Consider the following 22,993-nt stretch of genomic DNA (forward strand, 5'->3'; position numbering starts at 1 on the left):
TTGAAACACTGAGCAACTCCTAACAATTTCAGGCACCTGTGAAATCATCTTCTATCTGTTGATCTGCATCAACAATATAATAATTCTAATTCAGCAATTTTTCAAATCCCTTCTAATTTATATAGTGATAAAGAAAACAGCAGCTGAAGCTTTTAACCAGATGAGCCAAACAGTACTGCACCTCACCTTTAAGTAAGCCAGGCCATCATACTGGCTTCAGCATGGGAAAGAAAAGGAACAAAACCTGCAGCACCCATCACATATACGCCCAGTGCTCCCTACCTCAGTACTAAGTAAATCTCAATTGAAAACCGGAAAGCCTGAAACTCAAATGTCACTCTTTACAAAAAGGCCCAAGGAGTGGCCTTACAGTATTTGTTTCAGTCTCCAAAAAAGAAGGAGATTACTTAGAGATCTAACTAAAGGATCCTATAATGGAAAAGCAAAACCCTATGTTAAAATGGCTCCTGTCTTCCTTTAAGCATTATTCCATGTCAGTGGACCTCCTGCATTACCACAGATTAGGGGAAAGGGTCTAAAGAATGCCAAAATCACTTTGTTTTCCAAATACCTGCTGCCTTGCAATTTATTAACTAATAAATTACAATTATGGAATTCAATAAATTTAAAACTGCTGGATTTGAGGTAATTTTTTTTCAGTCATCAGAACCCAAGGATGACTTTAAATAGGAAAATACACAAAAAAAAGTCAACTTGATAGAAAAAAATATTTTATGTAAATAATTGTTATTTTCTGCAGATATAGCTGAAATGACTTTCAGAAATGAAGAGCTGCATGTTGCTGAGAGTGCAAACACTCTCCCACTGCACCAAAACAAGATACTGTACCAAACAAAAATATCTGATTCCTCTTGGACAAGCTATGACCAGATTTTCTGGAATGGAGAAAGCAAGCTGCAAAAATGGTGCCATGGCTTATAAGTCTATCCTGTTCTTACTTAAAATTTGGGTGATTCAGGAAAAACTGTCAATAGTTTTATTAGTTTAACCCTTTCTATACACATTGTCCATTTACACTCAACCCACTTAAAACAGTTTTCAAACAGCCAAGTCCTTTCTCAAGATCACATCAGCAATTCAAACTATGTTATAAATCCACAGAGTACAAATTCAAGTCTGAATTTCTGGTTATTTTTATACTTGCAGTCTAAAATTCCCGAGGAGAACGTGCCAGCTGGTACTTAAATACTGCTTACTGTAATATGCTCATCTTCAGCTGCAGCCCGTGCAGGACTTCGATCACTCGCTGTACATCACCAAGCAGCTGGTGAGTGGCCACTATCTTCTTGGCATTCTGATGGGAGTAATTTTCTTCCAAAAATGCTAAGCCATGCATGTGACCATTACTTAACCACTCCTTTTCATACCAGTACTTTAAGCTGGACCTCTGACCTAAAGTGACAGTAATGAGTGAGTTAAAATGAAATGTTGACATTGCTGGTAGTAATTCTGATTACCTCTAGGTACTGTAACAGCTTATTTGTTCTTATCAACAGAACCAAAGAAGATCCTGTAACAGCAGACATAACCAATGAAGAAGTGAAGAACTTGTGAAGTAAGAAGCCAAAAACCTCTGCCCAACTGTAAAAAAATTCAGACCCCCAACTTCCACCAAAAGACATCCACAACAGGCAGTTACAGATGAGGCTGAGAAAGGTGTATTTTTAGCAGGGTATCACACTGTCTAGTCTAACCATGGTTATGACAGAAGTTACAGTCTGACTGTAGCTCTTTGCAGACAGTAAAATGAAGAAAAAGGCAATCAGCTTCCCAGTGGTCTTGTTTTTAACTTCAACATGTATTATTACAGTCGTGCAAAAATACATTTTGAAGGAATCAAGGAAAAGGTTCTGATAGAAAACTTGCCTAAGTCAAGCTATTAATAATGATAATTCTCTCTTAAGAGAGATCAGTATTATCTCTTGATACTGAATATCAGCAACAGCTGAAATAAAACAGTGTTGAATGTGATAAATGCATCAACAGAAGTAACTTAAACTGCCAAACAAATGGTATTACAAGGCAAGATGCTTGCTAAATTGCAAACACACACAAAAAACCTTCACGTTAAATACCTAACAAAAGCTCCCCCATACCCTGTAAAATGTACATTTACTACAGATATTCTCAGTGGACAGCTCACCACCCAGAGGAACAACCAAATCAGTCACTGCCTATGTACAGCCCAGGCAGCAAGCCCACAAAACCAGAGATAAAACTGGAGCACAGACTGGGAAACATAATCGCAAAAAGGTCTCCAATATAAGCAGGTTAACATTGACTAGAGGAGAAGCTAAAAAAAAAGAAAAAGGGAGTTACTAGGCAGCAGAGTAAGACTGCGCTACATAGAAATCCATGGGTATTAGGTGGCATTAGAAATCATGACAGGGTAAAAAATAATTTTGAGAGATGTATCAGCTCAACCTTCCAGGTAGATACACTCTATCAAGCAGGAAGGCAAGCAGAATTTTTGGTATGGTCAGAACCACATTGGAGACACTCCTGGCCACCTGCACTGGCCCTCCCTCATTAATTTCTGCATTAGAGAAGCTGACATCTGTCACAGAAAGTACAGTTCAGTCCACAAGAGTAAAATAGAGACTTTGAGAGCTTCATGGTCACCTGAACAACTGAGGTGATGTGCACCCTGAGATAAAAAGTGCTCCCTTTTGAAGTATATGACCTTAAGAGGAGACACCACAATTGCCCACAAGCAATTGTGCCACATAATCACCTTGATCATGTTTAAGCAAGGGTAAATGTTAACAAATCTCTTAAAAATCCTACCCAACTCAAAAAGACCTGAGTAAAACAGCAGTTAGTACAATTTTTAGACAAAATTACACTAAATTTGCTTTTTACTTCTAATCAAAAGAGTGGTGCTGTTACAAGTCCCAGCAGTGTAGACTGGGGAAAGCTCCTAAGTAAGAGTTTGCTGAATAGCCATGCTCAGTTTTAAAAGCCACTTCTTTGTAGATTCATACAGCCTATTAGCTCAGTTCAAGCCAAAACCAAGTCACTGGAAAGCCATCTTTGCAGTCAAAAAGTTGGACATGTTTTCCTTTTTCAAGACGGAGGTAAAAATTAAGTCCCCTCCAATGTAAACTTCAGAATCTTCAAATTAATATTTAAAGATGAATTAAACAAATGAAGCTGTAATCAGTTTCTGCACAAAAGCAGTCATTCAAGTGTGACGACACAACTTCAGTTTGCAAGTGCATTTTAGTTCCATTTAAAACAACCTTCAACTGACATAAAGCAAAATATGTTTAACAGAAGGTTAAAATTCCAGAAGCAAGATACTCGAAAGAAATCTTAAAATACACTGCTGTCTCAGTAGTAAAAGTTTAAAATTTAGGTGTAGCATGTCTTCATTGCTGAGAGTACAAACAACAGTAGTAAACACACTAAACAAATGTATGAGTTGAAGTACAAAAGAGTTGGTAGCTGTCAACAGCCAAGAAAACCTGGGATCACAATCCAAATATGTATATAAAGCAAAAAAGTCTTCTAATCAGGTGAACAGAGATCCATTTTCTTGCCATTTATAACCACGGACTCAAGTCCAAATCTCATTCATTTTCACTTTTGGCAAGGCTTTGTAATAAATACAGTAGAAAGTCAGAAAATATTTGTCTAAATGTAATTTTACCTACTGTGTAAGATGGACTAAGATGTGAGAAATGGATTTGTAAAGGATTCTCAAAACTGGACAGAAAGCTCACAGAGTCTTGTACATCTGTATGCAAACTCTGAGATAAGGTGTGCTGAATTAGAAAGGCCATGGAATAGAGATGACATGGTTGAGAGATTGAATTAGAAACAAGTTTCAAATGATGGTTGTAAAAAGACCAGATAATTTTGGAGAATTAGAACTATGAAAGATGCATTGTAGGAAGACCATGTAGGGTAAAATAATAGGTGGTAAGTGTGAGAAGTATTAGCAGCATTGTGTGGCAAAAGCTAATGGGCTGAAAAACATTTATAAGGTATTGTAACTAGGAAATAGGTTGGCTTCTGATGGAATGGCATTGGGTTTTACACCTCTTATGTCTCACCCTTCTACGAGACTGATAATAGAATAAAATCCTTTAAAATGCCTCTCAGTTGCCCCATCTCTGTAGAGCTGGGATTTTCCAACACTAAGACATTTCAAAATGTCTGCTAAGGAGGAGAGAACATATTGCTTAATCAATTCTGACTGTGTTCCCCCAGGTAAATACCAATATACAGGTTATTGCAGGCGTGTTGGTTTTGCACAGCCTGGTTTTGGTGGGGGGGGTGGGGCGCCAGTGGCCACAGAGGTGGCTTCTGTGAGAAGCTGCTGGAAGCTTCCAACATGTCTGGCAGAGCCAGTCCTTGATGGCTCTGAAGATGGACATGCTGCTGGCCAAAGCTGGCCTAATTTGAGAGGTCAGTAACGCCTCTGTGATAACAGATTTAAGAGGAAAATCAAAACAAAGGTGCACAGTTTTTTCTTTTAGTCTGAGAAGAGGAAGAGGTGAGAACATGTGAGGGAAGCAACATGGTGACACCAAGGTCAGTGGAGAAGGAGGGGGAGGACATGCTCCAGGTGCCAGTCAAGGTTCCTCTGCAGGCTGTGGTGAGGACCACGGTGAAGCAGCTGTGCCCCTGCAGCCCAGGGGGATTCACAGGGGATGCAGAGATCCACCCACAGCCCGTGGGGGAGATGCTCACGCTGGAGTGGGTGGATGCCTGGAGGAGGCTGTGATCCGGTGGGAGACCCGGTGGAGAGAGAGAGGGCCCCTGCTTGCAGGCTGGAGCAGCCTGTCCTTGGAGGACTGCACCCCGTGGACGAGTGACCCACGCTGCAGCAGTTTTGGGAGGACTGTGTGCCCGTGGGAGGGGCTCACGTTGCAGCAGTTTTGGGCAGACTGCTGCTCGTGAGATTGGTAAACCACACTGGAGAAATTCACAGAGAACTGTCTCCCACGGGAGGGACCCCATGGTCTCATGTGGAAACAACTTCTCTCCCTGAGCAGTGGAAGAAAACCTTGAGTGATGAACTGACCAAACCCCCACACCCCGTTTCCCTGCACGGCTGGTGGAAAGGAGGGAGGGGTTGAGGGAAGAAAAGGTGTTTTAAGGGCTCATTTTATTTCTCATTATCCTCCTCTGACTTTGTTGGTAATAAATTTACCTTGTATCTCTAAGTTAAGGCTGTTTTATTCTTGGGGTGTTTTCTCCTAGTCTCAACTCATGAATCCTTTGTTAAATTTTTCTCTCTTCTGCCTAGCTGAAGCAGGAGAGGGTGAGCGAGCGGCTTCTGGGGGTGGCTGGCCTTGGGCCAGTGTCAAACCAGGACAGCAGGTAATGCAGACAACCACAAGAGCCACTGCTGAGGAGAGTCAGGAGCCTTCCACTGTCTTATTTTAAAGAATGCAGCAGCCGAATTTGCTGGGGGAGAACTGCAGCCACATCCTCTAAGATGTACCCATGGGGAGTCTTTGCTTGAGCTTCCTGAGTGTTTTCTACACTCATTTGCCATAGTCAGACAGTACAATCCTTACTACAGCAAATATGGTGACAGATGGTCAGTGAAAACAGTCTTCTCCATTCCTGTCCTTCTGTAATTCCATAATATCAACTCATGGACATTCACATAAATTAAAACTTTCTGAAACTGAAACTTACCTACAGTGACAGACACAGGTGGGGGGAAAAATAGTGTAGTTTTTTAGAGAGATAGATATAGATACAGATTAGATACAGATAAACTATCTGATTTACTACATATGTAACAAGGGTCTGTAACCTTAAATTTCTGTACCTGGAGGATCTTGGCAAATATAGCACGTATATTTCTCAGGTATATTATCTTCCAGTAGGCCCATACAGACTCCATGCTGCCAGCACAGACACTCTTCACACTGTTCAAAGTCAAGAAGTGCACATTAATAGAAATGAAGGATGGAGGAGCTCAATACCATTATGTCAATTAAGAAACACAGGATCTACATATTTTAAGACAAAAAGGTCTATTAATATCCACACCCCATCTTCCACTTACAAACAAATACATTACAGAATCAGACTATAATAAAATGTGAGCCCTCCTCACACATTTTTCATGTATGCTTCTGGAGAATGACAGTTAAAAAGCAGAAGCAGAGATTCTGAAAGGTACAAAAATATTCCCTTTGGAAATGAAAATCTTTCATGAGATGCATGTGCACGTAACCAGGATAGCCAACAGAGCAATCAAGCTTTTTTCACCAAAACAGATCAATTTTTCTGAATTCAAAAGCTTTCTCCTTGAGAGGAATGACAGATTTGTCTTTACAAACAAACTGTGGGTCAGTGGTAGATAAAACTAGCACTGAGAGATAAAAGAATCAATGGGAAGGATTCCACTGATTGATGAATGGAAAAAGATATTTGCCTTTACAAACAAACTGTAGTTTTGCTGATAAATGAAACTGGATATTGAAAGATGAAAGAAACAATGGGGAAAAACCCTAAATCTGTAAGAATTAAAAATTAAAAAGGGTTATACATTAGAGGGAAACTTCAGTATCAGGCGTACCTGGAAGTCTGTACCTCTCAAGTACCTCAGCCAATGGGGAAAGAGAGGGAAATGTGGCCAGGAAATTTGGATAAAAAGGAGGCTGCATCCTCCAAAACTTTGAGACCCCAGGGGAATGCCCTATGGCCTCTCCCCTTATTCAAATAATGTAAAAAGGACTCCTCTGTCTCCTTTTTGGACATAAATCTCTCATGTTTGCCGATTAATTTTCCTGACACCCTCAAACAGTAATCCACATTCAGTTATCAAATCCCAGAGATATTTATGTCACACAGGAGTAGGCAATATTATGCTTTACTGATTCTTGTACCTCCAACATTTTATCCATTTCAAAGGTAGCTCTACTAACACAAACCTGCAGTGCAGATCAGTTGCACCAGCTTTAGAAGCATCCAACATCTTTCCAGCACCAGCTTTAGTAGGACAGACATACTGGCAACGACTGAATATAATTTTGATCTCTTTAGCACAGTTACACTATTTAAAATGCAGTAACTGTTCTTAAATTCACACTGTTCTAGAGCAGGAAAAAAACTATTCATGTTTTGTTTGTCATTTTATCCCCCATCAGTATTTTAATGAGACAAAATTGTGACTGTAGACTACAGACCACTGAAACATGGAACAAAACCCCACATAAGAATATTAAGTCTATTTTGACTGGAAACTGTGATGTCAGTTAGAAGTTACTATTTTCCCAAGCAGTGAGACAAGAGATCATATACCTTTTATTTCTCAGAGCATAAATCAAAAGCAGAAATGTCAGTGCTGGTAGAGGACTGCAGTATGAGCTAAACCAAACCCTAACATGTTGCCCTTCACTGACCTACAAAGATGCCAACTTGCTTAACATTTTATCTGTGTTCAACACCACTTTAATTAATACTCTTATCTCCTGCCCTTCCTCAAGCTAGGAGGGACAGAGAAGGACAACCAGACTTTGAATACTGCACTGCATTAAATGAGCAGTCTAGGTGTGGAGGAGATAGGAGCTCTGGGATTGGAGAACGTCAAAGGTTAGAGAGAAACAGGTTTCTGAAGGATGGAATCAACAATGTTTTGCCTTCCAAAATGGGTAAATAGTCCTAATGCAGCTGGGAGATGTTTTAAAAAAAGGCAGAGACAATCCTCCTTTCACAAATTAGAGCCAGAAAAAGGTGTTCTAAAACAAAGAAAACAGATTAAGAGAAACAGACTGTGCTAAAAATAAGAAGGGAGCTCCTGGATCTAGTTACACCAGCATCCTATGAATCGTGCCATATTGTACGGAGCTGTACTCTGTGTTTTTCCAAGCAACTTTGCCCAGAACTCTAGCGAAGCATCTGTCCTAGGTTACAAATGGGGTTGTAACCAAACTATGCCTTCTACCCCCATCTACATTATTCTTGATGAACTGTTAATGGTGGGTCGTTTGCAAGAACTGCCCAGCACACCGGCCCTCAGGCTGCAAGTGTTAGATAAAGGCAAGAGACAAACCCCTCACACCTCACCCCCTCCCAGTCCAGGTACAGCAGGGTCGTTTGTCTTCACAAACTGACTGAACCATGGTAACTACATCCAGCCTAAGGGATCATCTCTGCCAGTGGGCCATAATGCCCCAATGGGCAGCTGCAAGGACCTAGGCCATCGAGGACTTCCCAAAACATCCTAACTCCTAGCATTCCATCATTCCATGGTGAAATTCCCCAACCTAGGCGGGGGGGGGGGGGGGGGGGGGGGGGTAGTAGCATCCTGCCTGTATCTGACCATAAATAATCTGGGTGCTTTGGGGATTTAGGACACCAAGTCAACTGTACAGATCCAGAGGAGAACCTGAACTTCCACAGGAGGACTAGACCTCCCACAGGACCACTGCTCTCAACTTCAACCATCATTTCAACACGACTGCTGTCACTATTTGACAGGACTGAGACCACCACCATGATCACCAGGGTACCAGGCTGTAGTCTCACTTGAAGCCAGTTTTTGTGTATTGTTGCATTTACTGTAATCTTTCTAATGACATAGTAACTCTGACCTGAAATCTCTCTCAAGGTATTTGTGTGGGGTTCATTTCTCCTGCTGGTTTACTTTCAAACCTGCACAAACATCCCAACTTTTTTAAAATTTTACTCAACTGATATTTAAATATCCATCCCTTCAAGGCACAGGTCCATTCTTTACCTTGCAGGTTCTACTGCACACTGTGTTTGCTAGGCTACAGGTTACTGCTCTGGCATATGCTACCGGGTAACTACTCCCTGCCCAGGTGGTAGTAAGGAGTTTCAAGGCATGCCAAGCAGGAGATTTAGGAGAAAAAACCTACAGCATTGTGAAAAAAATATTTAATTTGAAATTCAAGTCACAAAATAAATAACCAAACCCAAAAGATGTGTATTTAAAGCAGCTTTTCACCTTCTAGAACAAAAATATCTCAAGTCCGTTTACATCCATCACCTCTGAGGCCATCAAATCCAGAATTTTCTGCATCATTCACCAGTGTTTAGGTATAAAAACTAAAAAGAAGGGACAATAACAGTCTGTCTGGATTTTTTGGGCCTCATCACAAAAAATGAGTGCTGTGTCTCCAGAAGGAACTGGAAAAGCAGCTACACTGCTGCTTTACACCAGCTCTATAAATGAAGTCTAGTAACCTCCCTGCAGAGTCATAGAGACTGGAACAAAACAGCTTTAACCAACAATACATTATTTTTCTGTACATCTTTTTCCAGGTTTAATTTCTACTAACTGAAGCAGATACTTTTATAAATGCAAACCCAGATTTCTGCATCCCGATGCAATGAATGACATCCTTTAATGCACAAATTGCTTAAGACAATTAATTTAAGGCAAGTACAGGTAAAAGAAAAATGTTTATAAAATCTTTTGAGTGTGGGGGCAAATTATTAGTTTAGATACCTAAAGGAACTCTCATTTTAACTGTGTATGAGTTTCATTAAAACTTAATATTCCCCGATCTTTCATGGACAAGAAGGTGCTGATGTGTTTAATATTTTCCTGCATGTCCGCAACTGAGAAGCAGGATGTTTTCTACTGCCATCTGTGTAGCAGTTGTCTTCTGGGCAGTTTTCCTTACCTCCTGTTAATGGGCCCATCAATGTCTCACCACAGGACTCGCAGATAACTCCCTCCAGGAGTTTAACAGGCGATCAAAGACCCACCCATGACTCAGAATGACATCAGCCCAATGTGAGATGTTCCACCCAGGGGGAGGAGCTAAGCATCCCCACCTAGATATATTCTGGGGTTTGAGACAGAGCAGTCAGCCTTCCCACAGGTTTCCAAGAGGAACAGCTTAGGGTTTTCCACTAGACCTTCAGAGGAAGACTACACCCTTCTACAGGATCACTGCTCCAACAGAACCACATCTGCCACTCCAGGAGGGCTGCAGCCACTCCAATTTGGACTGCTACCAACACGCTGGCCAAAGGGGTGTCAGGTTGTATTCTGACTCTGTGGTTTTTCTTTTGGATTAATAGCGAGGTTTTGTTTCTTTTCCCTTTTCCTAATAAACTGTATTTCTGACTTGGAGTCTCTTACTGGTTTTGCTTTCAAACCAGAACACTGCATTATTTCTAAATTTGGCACATTCATGGCAATGAACACAACTGAAAGAGAACACTTAGCATTCTCTCTTTTGTAAGAGAGGAGGAGATACATGTATATTGGCAGCAATGAACCTCCAGCAAGATCCATGAAGAAACTGCCCTGGCTCCTCATTCCGATATCAAGATGGGTACACAGCAAACCCAAACAGGTATCCCAGGTGCCAGAGTATTTCCTATTACCTCAATCCCCATAAAGAATGCAGATACTCACAAATACTGCTGATCTGCATCTCTTTTCCAGAGACCAATTCTTTCACAAATCAATTCAAGTGTTTAAAAGTTTGCAATATGCTAAAAAACCCTGCCCAAACCAGGTCAACCTAGCAAGGTAATCTTAGAAGCAGCTCACAAAACTTTAAAGGAAAGGCATCCATAGGCTGCGTCCAGAGCCAGCTGACAGTTCTCCACATTCTGCAATCCTAACCTAGTGTTGAACTTACTTTTGCCAGTTATTCTCCCAGGCTATTTCTTTGTGATTTTCTGTAAGCCATATCCTCAGAGGACATCTACTCCCTTTGGTCACCACTGTTGGACTCCTTTGTCCTCCTGTACAGTCTGATGCTATTTACTTACACTTGACCACTGCCCATCATTCCACCCTTCCCTACTAATTCATAAGGTACTTTCTGCCCTGCATTGTCAGGATCCAACACTAAAACAAAGGTGTGCGAAGTGAACTCACCACTAAGAGAAAAAGCATCATACCTTCAACAGCAAGGCTCCATGAAATAGCATGGAAATTAAATAGCATGAAAACTCAAAAGAAAATGAATTAGAGCAAAAAAATATGAAGAAATTGAATTGATTTTTTGGCTTTACCTCTTGAAATTAATAGGAACTGGGTGAGATGGTTAAAGCAGCTATGTAGGGAAATGATTTCCTGATAATTTACAAACACCTCGAAGTAAATAGGCAGGTAATTTCCAAGGAGGCTTTTATCAACAGTTTTGAGCAGGAGAGATAACAGAAGCCTCTCCAAGTTTTCTGTAAAGCTGGTTTAAAAAGAGCACATGTGAAATAGACAGATGGCCTTAGGCAGATTAGGAACTTTGAATTTGCAGACTACTGCAGAATGGACAAATGACAAATGCAGTTCTGCTTTAAAGCAAAACCCCTTTTTTTTTTTTTTTTTTTTTTTGTGTTCAGCCTATAATCACTGATTTCAAATACGCATTCTCACAATCAATGAAGTCTTCTACGTTTAGAACAATTCACAAATGACAAGCCAACCATTTTCGACTTGGAGTGAATGTTTCCTCTTTCATTCCATTAAAAATCCTAAACTGTACTATGAAGCAGAAGTTACCTATTGTAGCAGTCACCCTGACGGATTACCTCAAAAAATGTTATGACTTTGGAAGACAACAATAGTTTATTATTGCATGTACAAAACAAAAGTTTCTCTACTGACACCTTCCACTGCATTCACTGAAATGTGTATTTACCCTCCACTTCATACCTGGATCATGAAGTCATTTTCTTCTTTTACTTCACAAACACACCGAACAATCTCAAAATCACTTTCTTCAACTTCTTCATCAGGGTTGGTGGTTACATCAACATCCTGACTGCAGTCATCCTCACTCCAAGGCAAGCTATCCATAGATGACTCACTCAGGGTGTCATCCTCTGTACAAGAAGTATTTACATAAAATCCTGAGTAATTATAAAAAAAGGTCCCTCAAAATCTCATCCCAAGTATGCAGACATACATTCCAAAAAGCATGAGTTCACAGCATAATTTAAGGAATACCACATTTAGTATTACTACACATTATGTAGTTTATTGAAGGTTACTACATAATGAAGTTTTATAGTCTCATTAATGGCTCCCTCAAAATATCCATCTTAACAGTGTTTGTCATTAAAACTGTACTGTCAACATACAGCATCTCAAACCAAGGAATGAAGTCTCTTCAGACAAAATTATAAACAACAAAACCAGGCTTGTACATTCAAATAGGATTCATGCTAATTGCTGCAATTGGTACAGAATTGTGACTTGGCACTTTTAGTGTAGAGCTCTCAAAAAGAGGCAAGAGGTTTTATGAACCATTCAATCTCACAAAATTATGTTTCCATGACAGAAATACTGGGTCCAACAGAGAATTTAATCCTGCTTCAGAAATTATTATTTTCATTTAATCTTCTGTTTAGGATGCATTTATAAACTCACAGGCAGTCACTGCACAAGGTATTCTTCCAGAATGCACTCACACTACTTAGCTGAAGCATTAGTGCATCCTAGATTGAATAAAACTGCCAAGAAAATTTTAACTGAACAGCATGCTGAATTGAGAATCTTACCTCAATTAAATTAAATCAATGTCTGCATCTTCCTTGGGGATAGAATGGGAGGGTCAGAGGAAGAAGATGAGGCATTTTAATTATTTGAAAATAATTTAATGAGTAAGAGGGGAATGGAAGGTAAAAATTTTAGTCTTAAGTACAATAGTGGGGTCAGTACAATAGTGGAGTCTCACCTACTGTGAGTATAACTACTTTCATAATTTAGCTCATAAAATCATAGAATGCAAAAACAGAACTACCAGCCTGTGGCATAAACTGTTATCTTTTGGAGAAACATCTGTTGTCTAATTAAAAGGGATGAAAACCCAACACAATAGTTTATTTCCATGTTTAAAAGTTCTATTCCACCTCTGAACTAGGACACTCTTTCCTAAAGCACTGTGGAAGTGACAGGTTAGGCGCACTACACTTCCATAGAAGTTTCACTTTTGTTTACACCAGACCTTGTTTGTCTAGGCACAAGTCCTGCAGATGTAAAAAGCAACAAAACAATTTTAAAAGGATGAAATAAAATAATTTCTGGTATTTCTCATACTTTCAATATCTATCAACTGACTAAAAGAAGTCTGAGCAACTGATGGCCAAGCTACTAAACTGTATGTCCTATGGTTGATATACTCCAGAAACACAACTGCTCATACTTGTAAAATGTGTTTCAAGACATTATCGCTATCTGCACTTCAGTAGTTTTTAATGTTTCCTATTTGGCCTATAAAGGGGAATTTAATTGAAGTTAAATTTTACTTTTGTCTAATAACAAACAAAGTTATGCCAAAAAAAAACCCCTAAAAAAACAAAAACCAAACAAAAACCCCCAAAACAAGCTCAAATGGTTCTCATATATAATCAAGCTGTCATATATTTTCTATTTCCTTCAAATCTGTGAGTTTTAAGAACGAGAAAAAACAAACATTTATCTTTTTTATTGTACCAGTTTGTAACAGTAAGTAGTAACATGGAGCAAGATATTAAGAATTATAAAAGGTGGTACACAGCAGCCAGATTTTTATGGGTTGTACGCATGAAGTACTATGAAGACACCAATGAACAGTTACTCAAGAGCTTCTTGTATGAAGCTCAGAAAGTCATTATAACCATATTCATTCTGTATCTATACAACTACACATCACACACCCAGTGGTCTCTTGAACACAGCAAGCTCGCAAAGCACCCATTTTAAACTCTGAAGGAGCTCTTACTTTGTAGAAACCTTTAGAAATATAAAAAAATTAATTATTAAATTGTAACACAGTTATTTTTGGAGTTAATAAGGCACTGAAAAAAAACCACACAAAATGAGTTTGATTTCTGAAATAAGGGCAACAGTCTTGAAGTGTATATGAAAGTAAAGTCAAAGTAAAAATCAGCAACATTAAGCTCTGGCAAATGAACTGGGTCCAGTCTTGTCAAGTGGGGGGAAAGAAATATACACGGTCCTGAGTAAGAATAGCCAAATTTACACAATAAGAACCAGTTTTCAAGTATGTTAGTGCTGCTTACATATTTACTGATAATGAAAGAGTGAACCAGAAAGCCATAGAGGAGAGTCATCTCACCATTTGCTTTTGATTTTCCCTTGTGCTGTCCAGAATCAGTGCAGTGAAGCAGCGTACTTGGGTGAGCAAATGGTTTATTTGAAGAATTAGATTTTGTGACAACTGATTTTTCAGGTGAAAGCTCTTGTGAGATATCTGTGTTCTCCACAATGCCTGAATATCCTGTAAAATTGTAGTAAATGTTATCATTAGAAATCTATGGTCAAAAAAAGGTTGACAGAAGAAGCAGCACCATGCATGCCCATAGCAGAAATGTGTCATTCACTGAGCCAGTTCCCAGTATGCTGGAGCTCTGTGACTGCATGATGCTGCTGCAAGATGTGCAAGCTTTCCAGAAGCAAGAAGGTATTTTCTGAACCAGGCAATTTTATGCCACTCAGTCACTGTTTACTGCTGTCAGAAGTGACAAAGGTCTAAGTGATCAGCCTTTCCAGGCCAACTATTCTTCAGGCTGAGTAGGTGTACAAATGCCTTTGCTTTACAGGCACTTCCACACAAGCACTACTAGCTGGAGATCTCCCCCTCACATCCCACTCTTACTCACATAAGGCTATACACATTACCTAATCTCATAGACTTCAAAGTGGATAGAAAAGCACTTGTTTTCCTAGTCTATGTATGGAACAGAATGCACAGGTGGACAAGCCCAGTTTAGGAGTGTGTGAAGGAAACACCTTGAATGGTTCCTCTGTGAGGCCTACACTGGATATAAATCAAGGCTGGCTGGAGTTACAAGTAGCACGTTCCAGTTATCTGGAAAAAATCTTCACAGTTCCTGGACTGAATTACCATAAGGTCAACATCAAAAAAAGGCATGTAACATCTTAAAATCCAACAACAGACTGACAAGTAGCTCACGGGGACTTGGTGCATGAATCTACAAATTATATTTTGCACTTTATCATTATACTTGTGAGCACCATACAAGCAGAAATTCATTAAAATTATTTGTTTCAGTACAATTCTAAGTGACTTGGCCTAAGGTTCTTCCAATCCACTCTCTTGATAGCTGGCCCTATTCAAGGCAGCCATCAGAGAAGTAAGGTATTTTCTATCTCAGAAACTCCTCTTTAGGGAGATCTAGTTTCACAAATGATGTCTAGCAGGTTGAAGTATGCTGTATCCTCATCAATAGCAGAGGAAGTTGTCACACTTGATCCTTAAAGAAATTTCACCACAGAAACTTTCCAGAATCAGCTGCGTTTTCAGCAGTGAAGAATCCATTACTGCTAACACCTGGGCCTCTACTTCAAGTTCAAACTTGAAGTGGCCCCAGGAAAGCATTCCCAAGCCTCCACAGATGAAACCAAGAAGACATGTTGCTACTACAGCCATTTTAATGTAGTGCAACAGCATGTTATGAGACATGAAAGAGGGACACAGCTTGAGTACAGACTTGAAATAGGGCTTTTACTAAATCTCTCCAGAAAAAAAAAAAAATCTTTAAGAAAGAAATTAAGGCTGACAGGTTTAATTGGGCTCATTGTTACAGCCCACTCCCCCCCAAAGTGAAGGTGTAAGAAATAATAAGGTTAACAGCAGAAAAAGAGGACTCAATGTTTCCAAACTCCAGCATTCATAAAGCAGTCCCAGAACTAACATAACTGAGAACAGCCTGTACACATGGCATCTGCACTCTCTTAATTGGGCAAAGGTTGCACAGAAGCACATTTATTAAGGAAAAGCCCGAGTTATAGACTGACATTAATTTAGGAGTGACATTTATTCTGTGCCATTACAAGCACTACTACAAGCCACTATCCAGCATTAACGATGAAGCTTAACCAGGAAATAGATTATCTTGTCAATCACAATTTAAAATCAACTATTTAATAAAATAAAAGCTAAGTGAAGAAAAAGGCTGAACTGCAATGCCTGCTCTTAAGTGATCTAAAATGATTTTTTTTGGGTAATAAAACAAAATAATGAAGCCAGTTTCATCTACAGAAGAAAAATGAACTTTACCAGGCTTAGATCTCTTTTTCTTTTTTTTCTTTTTCTTTGATTTGGGTCTTTCATAGTCTTTGGATTTTTTTTCTTTGTTCTTCTCATGTCCTTTAACAGCTGAAATTAGACAAAATTCCAAATTAGTTTTAAAAACATATATACATTTATTCTACTTCATAATATTCTTAAAAGTCTTAAAATTTCTTTCAACAATCAAGGCTAGTTCCCTGAAAAAACAAAACAAACAAAAAAACCCAAGAAGAAAACTTATTTGTAAGAATTCCTCAGCTCTCAATTGGAATGATCTATTTTAAGTCTTAATTTGACTGCCCCATAAGAAAATATAAGTATGTAGGAGAAATCAAATGTACAGCAGCACCCATTTATTATTTTCATGCTTCAGAGATCATCAAAAAGACTGAGGGATTTGTTACATCCACTTTCTAAATTATTATGACTGGACATTTCACTAGCATTAAAATAGAACAAAACCCCAACACCCCAGACTTCAGTTCCCCAATCAAATATTTTATTTATACTGAAAATGGAGTAACTGGTTCAGCTGGCTTTAACTACTCTCTCAACATCTGTTCTCCATCCGATTTTTATGGGATTAAAAACATACCATAATTTTGAATGACTGACAGCTGTCAATCAAGTCTATCCTCAAAGCATGCTTCCAGAGCATGCACAGCTCAGTATACCCCTGTTGCAAGGGCATGTACACAAATCCCTGCTTTCCAGACCCCACTGTTTGGCTACATCGTGTCTTTCAGATTTAGGTCCCAGCAGCAGAATTTCTAGACACTTATGCAGTTCCTTATGTAAATTATCCTGACTCAGAGATGTAATCAATACCTATTATGGGAGGATGTCCTGTATCTCAAAATGGCTCTGCTCTCAGAGTGCTTGGCTGATTAATCCACTCAACATCCCATTCAGAAACCTATTTCAATGTCAGATGACAGAGATCTGAATAAGCACCCGAAGACAAGTCTATACTGTAAGAAATCTTCACTTGCACAAACCATTTGAGAGCCCTAGGTTGTCTGTAACCATTTATGAAGTAAACCAGCAATACCAGTGAATTATGTCAACCCCTTTCATACATATCAACAGTAAACTCCTTGATTCATCAGCTGAGTATTTATGGCACAAACAGTTCACTGAGAAACTGCAAATCGCAGTCACATTTAATCAGGTCTGGTGAGCATGCAGGACAAGCTGAATAGCTTGTCTTCAGGAGACTCTTTAGCTCTGCATCTCCCCATCCCTCTCAGTCCTCAAAGATTTCCTGCTACTTTGCCACTTCTATGCCCGTCTTAGCATGAGGTTAGCAAAGGCACCTCAGTGTGCTCACCCACATGGCCACACCTGGCCTCCAAAGGCAGCAGGACTAGCAGCACAAAAGACACCTTCTTCCACCTCTATGGGTATTGAGGGAGGTTTAAAAAAACAAAACAAAACAAAAAACAGGAAAAGGTGCATATTCAAGTGTCAAACGGAGTGCTTCCAACTTCCTTCACACTTTCCTCTGTCCTCATCTCCTGTTCTTCCAATGGTCAGGATCCTTTTGGTACCATTCCCTTCGCTCTGCTCATAGAGATGCAAGGAAGTTCTACCATTTTATTCTTCCAGAAGGGCAAAGAGAGAATAACTGAGCTCAACAGAGGTAGGAAAATTTTGCTTCTTTTCATTTGAAAATACAAATTCACATGATCAGATTGTTGGATTTGTTTGAAGATATCCAAGGGTACAAGGTAAGCTTCCTCAACCACTGTTAACATATCCAAGATAAATACAAAAGAAACTGTCCCTTCATCCACTTTGTCCCCTTAACCTTCTCCATGTGTCTTAAAATCTGAAAAAAATTAAATATTTTCAGATTTCTTTGTGGAGCTATCTATCTTCTGAAATGCACAACACAGTTAATGCATGTTTCCATGGGGAAAAAAAATCTTCAAATAACAAATATTCAAGTATTATACTAGAGTCTTCCTAAAAACCAGGTACTAAATAATCTTGTTGTTTAAAGCTGTTTCTTCTAAGTGCTCTGAAGTGTAATGAATTTTCACTGACATAAGACCAGATAGAGAGACTTGCCTAGGTTATGAGTATCCTCACAGATTCACATGATGAACAGAAAGATAAACTGAAAAACATAATCCTAAAAATTAAGCACAAAACAACTACATCTTTTAATTGTTTGGGCTTTTTTTTTAAAAGACAAAGGATTTCAACTTCCTTTGATGAGTGCACATCATCCTCTATCACATCACCATTGTCAAAATTCATTATGATCTCTAAATGCCACACTTGCACATAGGACACATCCCACTGTGATGTGAGTGAGGAACAATGAGGAGATACTGATGGATCTCATTCAGACTGAAACGCGGATGAAAAATTAAAAATTAATTTAAAAATTAAACTCCTAGGTCACCCTGCCCTGTCTGTTTCAAGGTTCAAGAAGCCTCTCTTATCTCTTCAGCTTGGAAAATCGCATTCTTTCTCTTCAGCTGCGGCAGCTTTACTAGTGCACTAAACAGCACATTTTACTTATGCTAGCAAGCTCAAAGTGGCATATTTCACCTAAATCCAAAAAGATTTCTACTCTGTTCACTCTGTTTCATTACCTTCCTACAAGGAAGGGCAGTGAGGGATGCCCAAGAATAAACAAGATGCTAAGTACTATCTGTCTGCTATGATCAACAGAACAACACAGAGACAGGCAGCTGAGGAGGTGATCTCCAGCACCCAGAGCCATCTGTCATAGATACAGTAGTCTAATCTCAGATTTTATTTGTGTTTTCCTCATCACTGTGACTCAAGTTCTTACCAACATCTGAAGGAAAGTGGTGATGTAGTAAGTATGCTGGGAATTATTTATATACATACAAAATATTAAAATATATGTATTGTTTCTATGAGCATGTGCCTGTGTATACATACATCCCCCCATCTGGTTTGGCTGTTACCCACCTATACTACAGTAGATTTCAGTATAAACAGAGTTTACCTGATACCACTGAACAGTCAAAGTTGTGAAGTTCTTCAGAGATGTCTAGTAGCAATTACTAACTACCAGAAGTGGTCAAGTACTACTGAAAAAAATCCCCTACAAAATAAACCACCCTAGGTCATCGTGCCTCATGCCCACCCCCTCTTTTACCCACGTGCCTCTTTTAAGTTTAGGCATCTCAGCAGGTACAAGATTACTTAAAATATTATGATTTGGGCAGCCAGGAGTTTAACAGAATTACAACCTACAACCTTTTAATGGCCTTTAGTACTTTTTACATCTTATAAATATTACCAGCTGACTGGGAAGAATAAACCCCAGTGCAGATAGCATGAAAACTTACAAAATGACAGTGAAAAACTACTGCTTACATTTTATGCCATACATTTATACAAAATTACTCTCTCTATATGAAAGTGTGAGAAACAACTGCTCACTTAAAAAAATTTAAAGGGTTTATTAAACCTTAACAAAAATACAACAAAAAGACTAAATAAGGAAAAGCAGCCCTGGGAACTGCCCTTGTGGCTGCCCACCAGGTGGCTGGCTCCTCTTCAAGATGGATGCTTCCACCTTTTATAGCTCTAGCCCCTCCTAGAGCCTTGTGAGTTAATGCCTTCCTTGCTGTCCAGTGGTAGAAGTCCCTTTCTCACATTCTGATTGGAGGTCAGGCGCTGCCATAGTAACAAGCCCACCTTCCCAAATGCCCGGATTACCAAGACCATCCCATGATAACACATACTGGGGGGAGCACATCGCAGTAACATAACTATACATTTATAAAACTTCTTTTACCATACATATAATGTTTACCCCTTAATTGTGAGAGCCAACCATTTACTCATCTATAACAAAGGTATACAGAATATTATCAGTTCCTTACAATGTTTAAAACTTTCTCAAGACTTTTTCCTTTCCATGTTAACTTTCCATGTTAAACCAAAAGCCGTACCATGTTGAACTCTTTCTCTTTCCCGAGGCCTCCGCAGTGCTCTTGCTATGTGGTTCCTGGTTTGGTCTCTAATAGAATGTCGGTGACTATTTAGTACACTTACAGGAGTTGAAGTTCTTCTCTTTTCTACTTTTTCATCTCTATATGGGGTACTCCTGAGGGTTATGTGTAGAGGAGCATCTACAAACAGAACAAAGACCAAGTCCAAGCTTTAAATACTTTCCAAAGTCAGTCTATTTCAGCAGCAGCAGCTCTGGCAGACTATGCGGAATGTTTCTGATCAGACATTGCTCAACTCAGTCCTAGCCCTAACTAAAAAGCTAAAACCTCCAAGGCTTTTGCTGGACTTGCTGACGGGCTTTTCTTTCAAAAATGATCAGGGGATGTCCACGCATTCCCCAAATCTCTATTCTTCCAGAAAAACTGTTATTTTTTTTGAGAAAAGATGAAAAGAGAAACAGTTCAGTTCGGCAGAGATATAGGTTGGGTAATTTTTATTAGTTCCTCCAAGAGAAAAAGTGCCCAGTTGGTTTAATTAGTGGAACCACAGCCAGTTAATGAAAGTATACTTTGTAACACACACAGAAGTGGCATAAAGCAGCTCTGCACATATAAGGAAGAACAGTTTTTTAAATACATAGCACTGAAACAACAGTGTTTCAATCAAGAGTGAGATGCAAGAATTCAGAACCGCTACATAAAAATTCATAAAAATCACAGGATGCAGACATGGTTTCATATGAGATTTTTTATTACATTTTTTATTTAAATTAAGTCAAACAGTTTCATCCTCCTATCTGCAAGTAGCAACTCCTCCTGAAAGACTCCTGGACACAGAAAAAGAGCAGTGAAGGTGATAAAAGCTAAAGCTGCATGGCAGATAGGACAGCAGACTGAAAAATATCAGTTGCCATTCTGGAGTATTACATCAAGTATCCTGGTCAATGAGACCCAGCAGCCAAGTTGACAAGCTGCTGGCATTTATCAAAATTGTCCAGTTCTATTATCATACGCATCTCAAAAGTTCAGAGGATAAGGCAACTTGTTTCTAGTCTGAAGATTAACATGCCATACTTAAGACACCTTTAATAAAACAATTGTGAGCAGAACCTGAGAATGACTGAAAAGGGAAGGGAAAGAGTCCCAGATGGCACACTTAGAAGAAGAAATTGGATCAAGCACCCTGCCCTGATCAACATTTCAAGTTGAAGAAATAACAAGGCACATTAAGAGACGTCACTGTTAGTGCTTTCAGAATCACATGGTTCTCTACAGGCAAAAGAGACTCCAAGATGCAGAAATGAGATGACATTTTCCCTGGTCCTCTTTCTCTAGGAAGTTGGAACTTAAAGGAAGAAGAAAATTCTGAAGAAAAGCCACCTATAACTATTTCCACAACCAAATTTATATTCTAGTCACCTGCCCTAGTGCTCTACAGCAGCCAGAAAAGACAGAAATTAAACCAAAACTCAATTACCACACAAGACTCTCTAAAATACGCCTTTTGTCCAGACAGGCAATTTTTTTTGGGTAATTTTTTTGTTTGTTTGGGTTTGTTGGCACTGTCTTTATTTACGTGTTTGTTTTTAAGTCAGGTCTATTTTGACTTCCTGTTCCTCTGAGGACTACCATGTCTAGTGGTCAAGATATTATCAGTTCAGATGACAAAAACAAAAGAAGAAAAGTTTCAGAAGAAAACCTTCTCCCATAGTACATAGTATCTGAGAAATAAGACTCAGGTAGTAAATAGTCTCTTTGGGAACACCAGTACCCTAATAAAGTTTATGAAATGTAAATGGTCTATTTCAGTACAAGGTGAAAAGTCACACAATCAATCTTTTCTGCAGCTTATTTGACTGTCTACTACTCTGCGATCATTTTCCAAAATATTTACAGAACACCAGACCAGTGAAACTCAAAATTACAATACAAAAATCCATACACACCTGATGGCCTTCATTTAGGCCTCCTAACTTTCCCTTCTCCCAATAGCTCAACTCAATCTCATGAATTAACATTTAAGAACACCAAAGCCACCTTGATCCTAGCAGTCTGCAAGAGGACAAGGTCTCTTAGCTTCCTGTGGGCTGACAAAGATGCACACAGGCTCTTGGTGGAACAAAATTGTATTTCATGTCCACTGGGTTTTTGCAGCTTTGTGAGACTTAATTTCAAGGAGGTTTTTGCCAAGAATACATCCTGTCTTTTATGACATACAGGTTAATATATTTCTGTAAGATTTCTCAGCTAACTGTAACATTGTCCTGGGGAGAGGTCATGGTACTCTATCATACACTGCATTTTTTTTTTCAGTAACTGACACAAAGATGCTAGGTTTTGAAACATCTCTGATCCATTGAAAAGAAAGTTTAGAAGGTCTACAAGATCTCTGAGCACTCTGAAATACATTTTAGAAGCTGTGAATAAATTTGAGATGATGAGATTAAAAACCTGGAAATTTATCCTAATTTTTTGGGACAGCAAATATTAAAACTGATGTCATGGAGACACAAACTTACAAGCCTTCCACACTAAAGTATCCCTTTTCCTCTTCATTTGGAAGTATAACTCAGGTCAGTTTATAAAATCATTCCCTAAAGAACAAAGAACAATTATTCATAACAAACACAACTAAGACCATATATTTAGGCATGTGGCTTTAAAACTTGCACATTTCTCACATTCGGATTTTCTGCATTAGTACCAGAGTGTGCCACCTATTTCCAATCTCTGGTCTCCCCAAGCCAACATTAACCCTCCTCTGCCTCCACCAGTCACAGAGTATTGGGCTGTGGGGCTGCAGTGACAGCAGGACCACGCTCATGGAGATTCCTATGAGGAGTACACAGGGGATCCCTAAGCGTTTCCTAAAGCTGCTTGTGCAGGCCCCATGAAGACACATACACCTGTGTCCCAACTCAGAGAAACCACAAAAGGCACAAAAAGCCTCCTGACACCCTGAGCAATGTCACTTTCATTGTCCTTGAACAGTAATGTTGTGATTAAACATCAGAGCAGATTAATTTCCAG

The 22,993-nt window shown here is 39.2% G+C and overlaps 1 protein-coding gene across 12 annotated transcripts in view; it reads right to left on the reverse strand.

The window, feature by feature from the left end:
• The window catches only part of PHF20 (PHD finger protein 20), a 75,287-nt gene that overhangs the window by 10,856 nt on the left and 41,438 nt on the right, over positions 1–22,993 (reverse strand). For 7 of the 12 annotated variants that reach the window (XR_008433845.1, XM_053958400.1, XM_053958407.1 and 4 more), the window contains 6 exons: positions 19,964–20,143; positions 16,008–16,106; positions 14,043–14,204; positions 11,636–11,832; positions 5,813–5,912; positions 1,218–1,413 (listed from right to left, as the gene is read on the reverse strand). Coding sequence is in view for 11 of the 12 variants with exons in the window: in XM_053958400.1 (XP_053814375.1) it covers positions 1,218–1,413; positions 5,813–5,912; positions 11,636–11,832; positions 14,043–14,204; positions 16,008–16,106; positions 19,964–20,143 (934 nt within the window). In the remaining variant the exon portion in view is untranslated. The remainder of the gene's footprint in view (positions 1–1,217; positions 1,414–5,812; positions 5,913–11,635; positions 11,833–14,042; positions 14,205–16,007; positions 16,107–19,963; positions 20,144–22,993) is intronic. The other 5 variants (XM_053958404.1, XM_053958405.1, XM_053958408.1 and 2 more) reach the window with 3 other exon arrangements.

Source organism: Vidua chalybeata, chromosome 17 (assembly GCF_026979565.1).
Source record: "Vidua chalybeata isolate OUT-0048 chromosome 17, bVidCha1 merged haplotype, whole genome shotgun sequence".
Taxonomy (NCBI): Eukaryota; Metazoa; Chordata; class Aves; order Passeriformes; family Viduidae; genus Vidua; species Vidua chalybeata.